Genomic DNA, 17,002 nt, shown 5'->3' on the forward strand with positions numbered 1-17,002 from the left:
CCCTTAAGAGGAAGAGACGGTTATTCGAAGCATACTTTACAAATTACTAAAGCATCGCATAAAACAAAAATTTGAACAGAGGAGTTTGAATTTAATTTAATATTACAGGTTTCCATAAGAGTTAAGTTTTTAATCTTACCTTAACGGGATGTGGATCAACGGCGTATGTATCCAATTGCGAAGCTAATCTAAGGAAGTGAGTTTCCGCTTGCTCTGGCGTGAACCCTTTTAACTGTGTTTGATGCAGTTCCATAGCTTTTTCTTCGATAGCCTCAGTCTGTTTGAGCAGCAATTTGTGCGCGGAAATGTAGTTTCCTTCGTGAATTTCAGGATCATAATCCCCCAATTCACCTAAAATACAGAATAACGGAGAATCATTAAATTATTTCTTTTAATAAATTGTTACTCAAACTTTGATGATAATCAATATTCTTGCATTGAAGATAACTTCGTTAAAATTATCAGTTATATATATATATATGTATAGAGAGAGAGAGAGATTTGCAACTACCAGCAGATTTTTAAATATTAGAGCATAAAATTGATTATTAACTACATTGTATAAATTTATACAATTGCCCTCTACTTGATGTTTTACATCCTTCTATGTATAAGAGATTAATATTTCGTACGTTTAAAATATAGTTTTTCTATGTGTCGAAATGGTGCGAATAATGAAATAACTATTCTATACAGATTAATAACGACTCAATGGCAACATGTACACAAATTTTTTACTTGATACACTACAAACAGTACAATACATTACAAATAATGTACGGTGCTCTACCACATTACCTTCTTCTCGTAATGCACGGAATATCTTATGTCCACATAGATGGATTCAAGGGAAGTTTCAACCCTTGGTCGCCATATTTTTCTGATATTTCTTTTTATGCAGCTTTTTAAACAAGGGACAGTTTTTGCAACAAGACTCACGGTACGTAACGAAATGAAAGAAAGGATTCAACAACCTTGTGCTGCTTTAACACCACGTGCGTCGCCCTCTCTAAAATCGGATTAACAAATGTTTAAAAGTCAATGGAAATCATTTTGAATTACAATACATTTTCTGTTACTAATGATAGTTATTCCATTGTTCGTGTCATTTCCACAAATTTTTGAATTTTTCCCATTCAAAGTCACGTGAAGATCATTATAGGCTGTTAGATTTGTGTTAACCTAACGATACAATAATAAAAGTATGCAATTCCATTTAAAAAAAAAACAGCAATGACCTTGAAATCTCGGAAAATATAGTCTTGAGAAACAAATAATTCCCACCACAATGTCACCCACCGGATCAAACAAATTATTACTTAAGTATTTCTACGTATCACTAACAGTAATGCTGTATGTATTACTGGCAACTTCCCGAAAAGATTAAAATTTAAAAAAATACATTTGTAGATAAGGTACAATTTCCAATATAGTAATTCTTGAATATTGACAAATAAACAGTTTCTTGATCCATTTATTTTTATGCACGCGGAGGTTATCTACGAGCATTCGGTTACTCTCAATATAACATTTACAATAAGAAGACACATGAAGAATAATTCTCAGATAAAATGGTAACAGTGAACAAAAACGAAACAAAGTGATAAAATTGAACCAAAGAGTCGATACGAAAAACCGTTGAAATTGTCGAAATAAATATGAATTATCATAGGATAATTATTTCTTTTAATGTTCCTTAAACTAGGTTGGACAAAAAGGTAGCACACTATCGAGAAAATCCTGAACAGCCGTTCAAACTGAATTTGGGACCGTTATAAACAGTGTTTATGCTCGAAGAAAAGGAGGACAAACATATTGTTTATACATGGAACTTGTGTTTACATATAGAACGAAAATAATTGCACTCCATCTGTCTTGAATGTACTTTTGGGGCTTCACTTTAGACACTTATTTTAGGGTATTTTCATGAAGAGATATTGACCACATATTTAATATTGTTTATAAATATTTCCTCGTTAATTGTATTATTCAGTAGTAATTCTTTCCTAGCATCTTCAGTTGCTTCCCCCTCCCCCGGTCTCCTTCATCCATATTTACGTTTATCCAATGTTGATGCAATAGCAACAATTAGAGTCGATCAAAATTATCGGGCTACAGTTGATAAAAAAAGTACTAAGTTCTTTATGCTTGGTAAATATCTCGTACACTACCAAACATAAATATTAGGACACTTGACCGAAACGGTCACAATCTTTAAATTCTAATTTTGTAAAAACTAATCGTACAACAACTTTGATTGGATCATTTTAAAGTCTGAACCCTACATTTTCATCTTCTTCAATTTAATTTTCTCGAATGCCTATTCATACTTGGAGAAAAATGAAAGAATGAAAATAATTTTTTCCTAAAATATAAAAAAAACCACAAACGGCTACCAGATTTTCAAAAAATTGTTTTCATCGCTAAAACCACGATGAATTTGAAGATTGAAGTCTTCTCTGGGCGATAACCTCTTTGAAAGTTAAAATGTGATCTTTTTCACAGTGTTATTCCATTTTGAACGAGGTGTGTACTACCAGTATCGACAAATCTATTCTATAAGAAAAAATAATGAAAAAGCGATGCAAAATTATAGATTTTTAACACCATGGCTTTGTTTGGGAGTGCTTTCACAAGTTTTGACATTCGTAATGTGAGTTTCTTTACTGCATTTTCTGAAATTTGCTTCTAAATATTTTGCAAACGCCTCCACAATTGTACTTTCGATCTCTGTTCCTTTTAGCCTGAGGTTTAAGTTTATCAAATAATTCCTCTGTGAGAATTACATTAGGCAATTGAGACGGCCAGTGCATAATTCTTAATATTTGATTGTCTTCCTGCTTTTAAATAATCTTTACAAACTTTTGCGAATGTTTAGGATCATTATAGTTCATAAATATGAAATTTTGTCCAGACGATAAAACGTTTCTTTCTAAGAATGCCTTCAATTTTTATCAAGTCACCAGTCTTATTAGCACAAATAGTCTCATGTCATCCTCCATGTTTGACGGTATGTTCTGTACAGTCAGGTCTTGTTTTTTCTTCGGCTTTTCGATAAACAAAGTCGAAATGATAATACGACGTTTAGTACCGAATAATTCAAATTTGCACTCATCACTCCACAATATATTCTTCCACTCGTCTTCCGTCTAATGTTCATACTTTTTCTATAACATAACACACTTTCGAGGATCCTACTTCAAGAAATCGCTTCTTCATTGTCGTTAAAGAAATTAACGTGTTGTGAATATTGTTAATTTCGGCTGCATTTTGCATTTTATTTCTGGAAAATGGTCTTCTTCAACAGTTGTTTCTTTAGGGGAACTTAATCTTTTAGTGGATGAATAAGAACCAGTGCTTCTATACCAGTTATTTGGACGTAGAGAATAGTCTTTTTCCGATAAAGTATTAATTAATCTGTGATCGCTTTTGGTCAAGAATTCTTGCACATTATTCGCCACGATTAATTAAGTTGTATGACATATTGGTACATTTACTATTCAAGATATAATTTTCTTTTTCAACACAGTGATGTAAGTACGTGTTATATTCAAATGGGCTCATACCTTGTTTACACAAATCTATTTTGCTCATAATTCTGTATATGAAAGTATTATGGCATAATAATATAAACACTGAAAAGGTAGTTCATACTTTACGAAATATTTTATAGTTTATTTTTGGAAATATATTTTATGTTAGAATTTTATACCAATAGGTATTCGAACATTCCAATATAAACATTTTCTAAGTTGCTCATTTTTTATTTTGTAACAGTTATACTTGAGCAATTAGTTTTAATTTTAATGTTATTTGATAGTGTATCTTAATATACTATATTCGTGCCATTATTAATGACAATATACTTCCATTTAGTATGTATGGATTAGGTGTATCAATACATTTCGTTCAATAAATAACTGGTTTTGAATTAAGTATTTGATGGATTTTCAAGCTTGATCATTGTTATTAAAATTTTTTTCAAATAATTGCCTTTGGAAAGTTTAGGAAAAATGATGATTGCTAAATATATGTACAAAGGTAAACGGAACATTTAAGCTTTACAATTTTAATTTTTACCACTCTTGCTAACATGCGGTCTTGCATTATTACCGAACAAAATAACATTTTTACGATTAACAGGCGCTGGACGGTTTTCCAAAGTTTTTATTGCACTGAGTACAACTATTAAGCATAAACATCCGTAGTAGATTATTCATCTATTAAAGATTACAATTTCACAACTCAAAATGAATAATGCTTTAGTATCCTAATATACGTGCAACAATATTTTCTTTCCAATCAGGCTAAATTTTGGATTCGACTAAGGTCATTGAGCTTTGTAAACCTGCTTTCTTTTGTGGGTAATATTCTATTGTGTGATTCATTTTTTCATTGCTAGTAATAACATTGTTCAGAGAAAGCTTACTTTGTATTGTAAAAGAAGGAAGTAACAACTGATTTATTTTAGTTTTAATAGTTAAGGATATAGAAAACCCAAACTCCTAGCCTATCGATCTTCTTCAATCTTTCCAAGTAAGTCACAGCACACAATAGATCAAGATGTATTTAATTAATTCTTCTAATTAGTCAAAAAAAGCAATCTGTTATTTTGAAGATTCGAAAAACGACTGTCTTCATTCTGAAAAAATGTTTCTAGATAGAAACAAATTCAAAAATATTCAACAATGAAGCACAAATAAGATATAAAAAAAAAAAAACTAATAAATTTATGAGATTTTACCGACTCTAAAGAACTTGCCGAGAATCGATAAAGCGATCGATCCCTCGGTATGGGTTACCGACACATCCCGAACTGTAGATAAACTACCGACCTTTAAAGGTTCAAAAACAAACTAAGGATTCGAATGCTCCAAGTCGTAAATATAATAGATTAAACGAGGCATTACAATGATCCTATCACGTATAAAATAAATTTAACCCGAAGAAGTATTCGTTTGTTTTGGGTAAAAAAATTGATTCTTTTTATCACAAAATTTGAAAACGAAGTCACAGAAATTTGAAGAAGGCTGAACGCTGGTAGAAAATTAATTGCCTCTCGGGTACATACGAGTAGAGTTACATTACTAACCCGAATCAAAGAGAATTTATCAATTATAATTTCTACAATGTATAATAATATTATATAGAATGTATCTCATCGTGAATGCAACATCAAGGTTTAAAGTCAGACTTACTTATTTTAAGACTTGATTATTAGAAGAAATTCAGACTGTACAAAACACGACGAATAACAACGTACGATCAACGAATAAAAATTCATCAAATAAAAACCGTCATCACTTTACTAACTGGCGCAAAACGCTTCATATACGTAGACGTACAGAATCATTTAACGAGAATGTTTAACCGGAAATTGAACCAATTTATGACGGAAGCCAGACAAAACTGATGTGTGGAAGCAAATACACAAAACGGTATTAAAAATTTTAATTCTTTAATGTGGAAAACCATCCACAGAGATCGGTTATTACTATATTAAAAACTATCGGAATAACTACAACTTGTGAGATTAAATTTTTTCTAATAATAAGAGATCATGAGCGAATCGATCGATGTTTAACGCAGCTAAGGAGGCCAAAAGTGTTGGTAGAACAAAAAATCTGAATGCCAACAGTTATTTTGTAGAAAGAGCAGGAAGCCTTACACGACCCGGTAGTGTAAACATACGATCGATTTTTCTTTCTAGAGAGAATCCGTTATGGAAGTATGCTTTTAATCAGTCTACCTTGTTTATCCGAAAACCCTGTGTTTGATTAGAATAAGATTTTGTAGCGTATTTTTTTTTTACGTAATCTTAAAAACGTATATTATTATTGTGATCACTAGTAATTTAATATGTATATTTTTTTTTTGAATCACAGTTATTATGACCTGTATAGTTGTGTAACTTTTAAGCGATTGTAAACCTCAAAGGAACATGTAATTGTAAGTAGAAAATACCTATGGATTCAATTCTTCAAAATTATATTCGTTGTATAATCAGCTTCGAAGATTTCAAACTGCAAGCGAATACTGTCATACTCGTACCAATAATTACATTTTCGAAAAGAGGTATTTAATTCGAATTTTACGAGCGCTTAATACGCGTAACGTCACGTTGTGTCTTTTTTTTTTTTTTTTTTTTTGTTAATCTTAAAATTCGTATTGCGAACCATGTAATATTTAGTTGTAATATATTGTACTAACAATGACCAAGTTTTTCTTACCCTCAATTCAATGGACCCTGTTTCACGATGGGTAATACATTTAGAGAACAATTAAAATTAATTGAAATTATCTTTAATAATAACAGTAGAAATAAAGTGGATTTCTTTAACAGATCGTTAAATTAGTAGAAAATGCGTTTTTGCAATCTTGGAGGAAAATTACCTCATCGTAATCTCGATCGGCTAATAATTAAATAATAAAGTGGACGAGTTTCTATAAACGCTGCAACACTTTCTGACATTTCATATATTAATGAAAATAGAAACACTGCAATGATTGGCTAACTATTGGCTAACTGAAACAAACGACGAAAACAAATCAGTAAGTATCGGAAGTTATATAATCTTTGAAAATAAACATTGTTATTGCCAATATGTATTTCATAACTATGCTAACAATTGGAATTACAAATACAATTGTTGCTAGAAGTGTAAGATTTAGGAAGCGATAAATTACGAAAATGCGATATATTAAATCTACAAAGATACTGAAATGTATACCTTTCTAAAATAATCGAACTTTACAGCTTTAGTTTGGAAAAATCTCAAGTCGCATTTGCACGATAAGATTTTCGATTAGACGAATATGAGAAATCAGTAGACAGTGTTCTAACGATGAAGTATTTGGACACGGTGCCGAGAAATACAAAATACTACGTGAGAACTGACTAGAATATTCCTACAAAAAATAATCTCTGGCTAAGAATGTAAACAAGTCTACGCACATTTATTCTGACCTCGTGACGACTCCAGATCGTCATTCTGCTAGTTCGTACGAGCAATCGATTTTCACGGAATTAAATGTTAAATTTTCAATGTTAAAATTGGGAAACAATCGCGTAAAAGATGCAACGGATCAGAATTTCTCCTTGGAACGTTGTCCAAGACGATAGACGTGTTAAAAAGATGAAATAATTTTAAGCACGTTGATAAAGTATAAAGCGATGCACACCGTGCAAGTGCTATGCACGTACTATGTACAAACTGCCGAATGATTGTCACGCATTTTTATCTTATGCTACGTAAGTATCTACGATCAACATTGCCGTCCATATCCGTAAAATGTTCGTATATTTGTTGTTCAAAGTAACATGTAAATCCTTAAACAGCCACGGGACACAACATTCAGCCATATTCTAGATATTGCCACCTTCATTTCTCATAACTTTGTATCACTGTTGTGTTCCATTCGGTTTCTCCTTAATCGAAATCTGTAACACAATATAAAAACATAAATTCGTTTGAGCTCAGTAAAAACTGAAGTTTAACGAAATTGAACAGAAAATCGCGCGCGCGCTCGTTTGTGTTTGTGTTTGTTTGTTTGTTTGTTTGTTTGTGTGTGTGTGTGTGTATTAATTGGTCTTAGAAAAGCCTAAGAAAAAGATTTAGAATTTCAACTATTTTGAAGCTTAACCAGACCAGTGGATTTTTACGAACGCGAAATAGTTGCTTCGCCTAATTTTTATGCGCATTCTTCTTTCTTGTCATGCGCCACATTACGTGCCAATAGCCGTACAGCTGTTCTTTGTTGCCACTGTTTCCAACACCTCTTAATAATTGTAACACGAACCGATTTAATGTTAACATACACCCGTTCGAATCAATCGCTACGCTATTCTTTTATTTTTTAATATTCCTCTTACTCGTAGATTATTTTGTAAGTCTGTGTATTTCTATGTCAATAAATCTTTCTTCAAGAACACTGTCGATATTGCTACATTGCGTCATTAAGTTTCAGTAAAATGCAATAAAAATCGTTAGCAAGAAAGTTCTACGATACTTGAGAGAAAATACAGAAGTCAGCTTCCAAATAAATAAATAAATAAATTGTTATCGTGCCACGTTCTACCGTAAGTTTCATTCTACAAGAACAAAAAGAAATATCAATCACGTGTACAACGTGTGCATTGTGTATGATAAATATATAAATATGTAATTTTAAAGAACAATTCATCGCATTGTGAAACAGATGGTACTTTTTATGCGCTTAATGTTACATAATGTAAAGAGTTTGTAGGTTTGTTGTACGGGCGATTATTATACAGAATCGATGCAAAAATATATCAATAATACTATCAGCTATATAACGAATACGCAATGATGCGTAATTTAAAGATGGAACGATTGCATTAGATATTAGAAAATGGCCAAATTTTATCCTTATCGAAAAAATTCTTTTCGTGTAACATGCACATAAACATTCTAAGAAATCGAGAATCATTTAATCGACAAGTAATAGGAAACGGATAATAAACAGATGGAAACGTCGAAATATCATAGCGAGTATTATAGATAAAATCATACCTATTTAACTTATATATTTCATCTTCGTCTTCTTTGGATGACGATTTGTTTCCCAACGAATTATTCGGGAAATCCGTAAGTAAATTCATAGAAGATCGATTCTGAAGGCTAAATGAAAGCAACGACCAACAACACGTCTTGTTGACCTTTCGGTTGCACGTATGCCCAATACTAGCAACAAGTCCGGTGTTATTTGCCTAATGCAGCAACCCCTCGGTGAGACGCATACTATCGGATCCGTGCGGATATTTTTAAGGAGTGACGGTAGTGAATTTGTTCCTGGAATCGACCTTTCGTATCTCAGACTGAGACCTAGCCACGTGAAAATCACCCGACAATGAAAGTGGACGAGATATATGTATCAAGAGAGAGAGAGAGTGTAACAGCGAGCGAAGCTCTTGTTAAGGGAGCAGGGCAGTTTGACATTTTTCAAAAATCGATGTTCTCCTTTTTAAATGGTAGTTCGAAGTCTTAGAAATAAGATAGAAAAAATCCCAACCTTTGAAACAAATTATTTTGGGACATAAACAACGTCAGCCCAGCCGTATACCTACCTGTGTGTCGCATCGATCCTTGGCTGAGAAACTTTCATTGTTCGAAGCGTGTAGGACCGATTCTATGGGTTCTAATAGACACAAAGGTCGACCATTGTGCGTCCCCCCTTTTTGTCAATTTTATTCCAACGTTTCAGTAGTAGAAATTCGAAATTCTTATAGCCAGGCTGGTTTTGCCAGCGTAGCATCGAACATCGTTTCGATAGAGAGATTTGCGTTTCGTGAAATGTACTCGTTGTAGATAACAAGACGAAAGGGATGAATAGAAAAGGTTTTCGAGCATCAACCGCTCGTGTAAGCAGACCATGGAAAAGAAAGCGTTCGCAAAATCCCTATAATGTTGAAGGCGGAGCGATTTCAATAAGTGCATCCGCATGAAAGAAACTGAATGTTGATACGATGGAAGAATTCATAAAGTGGTGTACTGAAGACAACTATCTCTATTTACGAGAAACTGAGCAATTATTACTTATGAAAACGCTGTGTGGGTGTATCCATACAAAATCAAAACGAGACTTTGAACGATCGGTATAATGTTCGGTACTAAAAAAATTTGTTTAACGGCATTGCAATTGTACAAAATTTTGCTTATATCGATGCTAGGATTTTCAATACAGATTTCTCTAGTGTGCTATTAATTGTACACAATATGAACATAACAATGTCGATGACTGCAATATATGCGATACACTCGACGAAGACAGAATACAAATAGTGTAGGAATTTATTTCCTGGTTATTATTATGAAGGTGAATAAAATTCTAGGATATACGTGTATTCAATGAGGTAGTAGTAGGGATAAAACATCAACGAAGCACACAAATTATAAAAACGCTGACTACGCTATTCTTATTTCACGCGACACGACACGCTTCGACTATTTTCCAATAATGACTGTTCCCAAACATTCTTCTCTCGCGCATTGTATTCTCACACGCATTCGTTCCCTTTTATTCTGATCCTTAACTTCTCTCACTCCATGCATCTGGTCGCGTTCGCCCAAAATTTCCTAGCCTGGCGCCATGTCAATTGCTCGTCTTTCACGCCTCGAAAACACTTCACTCGCTCGTCTATTTCAAACACTTCAGATTTTCTCCGGACCACACGCAATTCCTTTCATTCTCACGTATTACCACAATAGCGAACAACCGAATCGTTTGAGAATTCCAAAGAAGGTCGAATTACCCAAAAATACCTTTGATTGGCCTTGCAGGAGAGTGGAATTAAAGCAAAGGGTCATACGTACGAAGTAGGAATAGTTAATTAGTGGTAAGTGAAGGATACGTATAAAAAATGACATTCCTAAAGTTTGATTGCGGTTTTCTTGAAACTAGGTTTTTAAACACGGTGTGCAGAATATCTCGAAATCTAACCAACCGATTTCTATGAAATTTGATACGTATCTTTAATGTAATATTTATTAGAGATTTGACGATCGAATTGTTTAAAATTGTTAACAATTTCGAAAAATATGAATAAAAACGTAGATATTTTTGGTATAAATTCGATAGATCAATTACAAACAGTTGCTAATTTCATAATTATCGCAAAAATGGAAATGTTCGATCATCAATGCCTAGAGACTACTGTGTACTTTTGAACTTTTTGTTTGTTGCAGCCGATCCTGTTTGGCTGGAATCGTGCATATCGATGTGCAATGTAACTAAGAGCCTCTTTTTTTAAATGTTGTTTTTTGTAGAGAGCGCATAAAAATGTCTTTATGAATCTGGATCCATTAAAAAAAAAAAAACTTCTCGTAAAATTATTCTTGACCGACTTTTTTTCTTCAAATTTTCAAAGTCAATTTTTTTTCGATTACGTCATGTTATATTCATCGAGAGGATAAAAAGTGTGAAAGAAACCGTAGGGTCGAAACTCGATCGTTCTCTTAGAAAAGGATTTTAAAGTTTCATTTAATTGCTGGCAGGAGTTAAAATGTCTTTATATTTACATATGTATCCACAATCTGGAGAAATGTTAGGGATTCAGGTAAGTTACGACAATACTCTTCTTTCGTAACGATAATGCAAAATATATTTAAGAATGAAATCCACACCTCTCGACTCTCTGACCACGACACATCCACACTTGACAAAGCTCTTTCTTCGACTACCACGTTCGTCTACTGAAGGCTAAAAACTCCAAAGGCGTTCCCAGTGATCCATGCACACTCCCGAAATCGATATTACAGTATAAACTATAAATATCGATGCCGTTCTCTCTGCCAAAACATTTTTCATTCACACCCAGTCATACAGATATTTAATAGGTTACTCGATAAGTTTTGTCGAAATGGAGCTACTACGTTCGTTAGTTTATTTTTCCAAAGATGTTCCTACTGTTTGATGAACATGTGTGAAGTTTCATGTAGATCTGTTGAATCGTTTGTATATTTACAGTTGTTCAAAGTTGAAGTGTCATAGTATTTTTTTACAATGGAGAGAACGACAAAAGTCATTGAACCACCTAGTATTCTAACGTTTCGAACATGTTCGTTTGCAGACACTTAACGCGTCATTTATTACAAAATTTTAAACAGATCTTAATTGCGATATGTTACAAGTTCAAGATAGATTTAGAAAAATTTGAAAAATTTTCTTTTACCTCCATGCCTTCGTAAAATTTTAATACACAGGAAACAAATTATGGAAGAATGTATTTTACCCCAGGTTATTTAGCAGAGGATGCGGCTAAATTAGAAACCAAATTTTATAAGCGCGATAGAAAACTTCATGGTCGTAAAAATAGTGGTAAAAATAATCTCGAAGATGTATTTAATCGATTAATGGAAATATCAGATCCTTTGTTCTTAACTGTTAGCCTCGAAACAAGAATACAAAAACAGCAATTAAAGACGATGATTCCGAAGATGAAGAAAATAAAAAAATATGAAAATAATTTACACGTATTTGATTACTGAGACAATTTTCAATTAAATTCGGATAAAATAAAGATAATTATAGAGTAATATCGTTTTTATATTTATCAGTTATATTTTATGTATTTCTATATATTTTATTTCAATTTTAATTTGCTGAAATAAATAATATAGTATCTTTTCTCGCGTCACACGAAATAATACTACCTTTTTAAAATAATTCATAGTTTGTTAATTTTTTAAAATGTATTATTGTAGAATTACTAAATTATTTAAATTATGTTGTATAAATTAAATTTACGTTGAAAAACATCTTTACGAGATTGTGTTTAATTTTGGCCACAAATTACCTCTCTGCAAACCATTATGCAATGGTTGGTTCCACGTGGTAGACAGTTTGTCGTAACTATCAAGGATTACTGTCACTTAATAATGCATATTTTTTAAATTTACTTCGCCACGATTTGTGAAGGTAGCTATTTCGGTAAATAACAATTTCCTGAGAAATGTTCTACCATTTATGACTTGTTTCAGACCCTAAACTCTTTTCAAAATTTCTCACGTGAAGCTCTTGGTGACTAATGACACTTTCTCGAGCGATGTGTCTGGGTACTTGTATAAAGTTCTGCATTTACAATAACAAAGTTTCGTTTCGGGCTCATCACTACCAGTTTTATGAAATTTTTTAATTCGATTTAAATAAACTGTAAAAGATGGACATCTACGATCAGGAAATTAATCTCTGTACAATCTGCTTACTTGTTTAAGACACTGACGACTTTCACTATAAACAAAAATCATATTAATCGATTTTCCCCTTAAGTAACGCATGGTTAAACGTCGATATAATATTGATAAACTGATACATTGTTTCAATGATTTGGTAACAATAACAGATGTACACGTTCACAGTCTGTTGATAATCATGTTTATGTACATTTAGAGATAATCTTCTACTAATAATAGCGCACATGTTATGTGTATGATAATAAGTAGTTCAGGAAATCATTTGATGAAATATTTCATACGTTAATATTTCCGTTAATTGAATCTGAATTTCCCAGTTCAAGATTACTTCAAGGTCATACTAAATAGTCAAATCATATTGACGTCAGCTATAACATACTTTGATAAAAAAAAATACATCATGTCATTTAAACAAAGACACCAATAACCTTGAAATCGTGTAAAAAAAGAAAAAGAGGGAGACACCTTGAAAACATTTTTTCCTAGCACTGTATGCACCTTTTCAAATATTAAAACTGTCTTGAGAGGTTTTTTGATAAAATGATAAATATTTATCATACATTTTGGCGTATTTCGGCGACCCATTTTTCATGACTATAGATGTAGATACACTTACATAGAGGTGTATATGTAGGTACACCTACATAGAACAACACTCCATCAGAGTTTCCTTTTATAAGTAAAAAGAGGTCCGTACCATCGAAAATTATATAAAATTTCATCTTTAATGTAAAGTTTACCTGTCCTTTTACAATACAACGAAATGTAATAATCGTAATCAAAGTTTCGTTGTTACAAGTAATAAGAGAAGTTACAAGTAAACGTCGTGAACATATAGTTACATCCTGATTTTATTCATCACCTTTTATTTCAACAAAACTTTGCCTCGTACTAATGTGAGTATTTCACAAATTCGTTGTCCATAGCGCAATGGCCGTTTATGTAACGATCAAAAGGAACTACCTTGAGTTAGAGTTAGAGAGTAATAAGAGAACATTTTCTACACGAACATACCAAATTTCAGATTGATTGAAATATAGTTCTCGAGATATTTTGCCAACGAGACGAACTAAATGCACTTTCGAGATAAATGCGTTTGAAGTTTTCAGCTGGCAGTAGTCGAATCTCAGCGGAGCTTCATTGGTTGCAATATTGTCACTGAGTAAAGTTAAACACAGTTTGCGTTTTCTAATTTTGAAACTTATATATTTTTTCGTTTGTGCGCTACACAAACAGATAATCATACAGCCTTGTTTAAGGAAATACAATGTTTCGTAAAAGGCAACGCGCCTGATTTATACTGCAGCTCATTTCCGTAAACCCATTATTTTGGCATATGTCTACGAACGATTATATAAACATATTTTTAAGATCACGGACTTTATGAAAATACTAAAAAAAATCAATTATTTTTTGGCGACAATCAGCGTGATACCCTTAGTTGACTGGACGTTATGCATTTACTGCATTTATTTTGATTGTTGCTGAATGCTGGCCTATCTCTCTCTCTTGCCCTCCCTGCCCTTATAGACTTATGGAAAAATTGATAATGAAAATTGATATAGACTATATAAATGTATAAATGTGCAAAATTTAAAGCAAATCAATGTGTTGGTGGTGGTAGTGGAGGGTGGAGGAGGAGGAGAGATTTCGTTGATTTTGAATAAAGTGCTTTATTCATAGAATATTTAACCTAACCATTAAATGTTACTGCATTCTATCTATGTTAGTAATACAATTTTTTAAAATAAAAAATTCAGTAAAAAATTCCAATTATTACGATGTTATTGAACCGACCAAGGACAGAAAACAATTCATGGAACGAAATCATGAGCAACATTTTTACACTTTCAGTTCATGATAAAAATGTATCCCGTTACGATGTAGTAGTTCAGTGACATCATACTGAAAAGAAGAATCCCCATACCAGAGATGATCAAAATTTTAACCTAGATAAAAATGTTGAACGACCAGTAAAACATAAACCACGTTTCATGCGTTACTCAGCGAATGAAAATAAAAATTTGAATTATAAATTGGAATATTTCATAACGAACAATTAAAAAAATTTAACTGTTCAATTGAATAAACGTCGTGAACGTATAGTTATATCCTGGTTTTATTCATCACCTTTTATTTCAACGAAACTTTGCCTCGTACTAATGTGAGTATTATTAGTCAGACACTCGAAAAGCTTTCCATCTACATTTTCACAAATTCGTTGTCCATAGCGCAATGGCCGTTTATGTAACGATCAAAAGGAACTACCTTGAGTTAGAGTTTGCTCTATTCTTTGAATTACACGTATATCAAAATTGATTACGGACATCGTTCACTACACGAACGATTTGCAGTAAATGCGTTCCTACTTTACGTTATGCTCAATTAGTGTATTCTCAATTAGTGCACCTTGATATCCTGACGAGTTAATAGAGCCGAACTTTTACTATTTAAATCGATAGTAAGTAGTACGCCAGGAACAATATAGATAGCAAATCGTGACATTGCCAACGTTTACAAATGGGAGATCAAATAGAAGTGTATTATATTTGTCTGTATATAATATATTATACAGACAAACACGGAACTGAATTTTAGTTAAGTACGCTTAAACATTATGAATTTTCAATTTGTTTTTTCTTCCTCGGTAAAAAAAAAAAACGATTATTATCTATTTGCAATAACTGTTTCATACTTTTGACTATTTTCAAAATAGCATTAGAGACTGAAACTTTCGGGCGTAATTTCACCCCTTAAACTTCAGTTATCAGAGATAAATACAAAAAAATATCTGCCTCGTTTTGGCTGTCCTACAAATTTGTAAAGTTTTATCAAAATCGGGAAGTAAGGGAAATTTTGTCCCGAATTCTGTTGACACGATTGCCAGTGAAATATATATACGTCATTTATCCGTACATACTAGGATTGGTCTTTATTTTTTTTTACCTTAAAATTTGTTTTCTTTCCCTCTGAATGTTTCCAAGACAAAATTATAATGCCAGTAAAATTTGGATTCACTCCGATAATTGAAAAATATGCTTCACAGGCCTTGAGGTTTTACATGTAGAAATAATTACGCACGACTCCGTAATCCCTACAAGTTCTACATTAAAAATTGTCCATCTACGTACCTGGCTATTTTTTTATTTTTCTCGACCACTAGTATGTCTCATTTTATAATATTTTCTGAAAAACTGGCATTCAGCAGCGGTCTTTTTCGATAAATTTAATTTAACTTGCAAAGTATCGATGCCACTTGTTAACTTGGTAAGAGAACAATAATTTAACGAGGCAATGTCAATTGTAAGTAAATTTAAAGTGATTAATGAAAGAACAGAGAGAGTCATTTTATTATTAACCACTTTAATAATGAAAACATTAATTTTTGTACTAGCTAAATATCTATATCCAAAAATAGCAATACATTTTTAAATCGTACAAAGAATTTAATTCTATTTTATTGATTATTCAAAACCGAAATGGTGACTTTACGTAGGACTAGATTCAGTTAGGCAATCATAAGTAAAACGGTTGCTGAAGCTACTGAAATCGAATGCATTCTTCGATGGAAAGAGGGAGAGGGATTAAAAGATCATCTAAATACTAGTAGGTAAAAAAAAAAAAAAAGATACGAAGGTCAAGTACTGGGCCAATTTAGATATCATTTGAAGCAACAGTAGGGGTTGATATATAATGCAATTTTACATGGTTAAATTATGTAAGGACACGATCTCGCATTATTCAATCGCACTCATATTATATTTTACAGGAATTATATTTTCATGTATTGGAAGCATTTTAAAAATTGAGACCAAATAAATTTCACTCGTCTATATGTACTCGTCGTTAACGTGTTAAAACTAAAAAACTAAGCTGTATAAAATAGAAAGGAACACCATTATTTCTCGTACACAATTTTTGTAAAAGATTTAAGAAAAAAAAAAAATATTCAAAACAAAGGAAACATTTTTCATAACTTTAGTCTACAACTTACAAATTTCTATTTAAGGAAATATTAACTTACTTTGCACGATGCACGCTGCTAGCAACGCTGCTTCACCTGGACTGCAACATAGTCGCCCATGAAGGAGATCCCTTTTGAGTTGCTGATAAATTTGATATCTAGATATTTCTTCCTTCAACCTTAGAGGATCCGGTGGGTAGAATTTTACACGAAAACTAAAAAGAATCGGGTCCATATCTGGAACACAATCATCGTGAAATAGTAACGAGTCCACAGTATGTTTTTACTTGCGGTGTGTCAAAGGAAGATCGATCATTCAAAATTT

General features: G+C 32.4%; 1 protein-coding gene across 6 annotated transcripts in view; it reads right to left on the minus strand.

The window, feature by feature from the left end:
- The window catches only part of Frmd5 (FERM domain containing), a 192,588-nt gene that overhangs the window by 100,929 nt on the left and 74,657 nt on the right, over positions 1–17,002 (minus strand). For all 6 annotated transcript variants that reach the window (XR_012993246.1, XR_012993245.1, XR_012993244.1 and 3 more), the window contains exons 4-5: positions 16,738–16,914; positions 140–351 (exon numbers count right to left, since the gene is read on the minus strand). Coding sequence is in view for 1 of the 6 variants with exons in the window: in XM_076319979.1 (XP_076176094.1) it covers positions 140–351; positions 16,738–16,914 (389 nt within the window). In the remaining 5 variants the exon portion in view is untranslated. The remainder of the gene's footprint in view (positions 1–139; positions 352–16,737; positions 16,915–17,002) is intronic.

The sequence above is a fragment of the Ptiloglossa arizonensis genome, chromosome 9 (genome assembly GCF_051014685.1).
Source record: "Ptiloglossa arizonensis isolate GNS036 chromosome 9, iyPtiAriz1_principal, whole genome shotgun sequence".
NCBI lineage: Eukaryota > Metazoa > Arthropoda > Insecta > Hymenoptera > Colletidae > Ptiloglossa > Ptiloglossa arizonensis.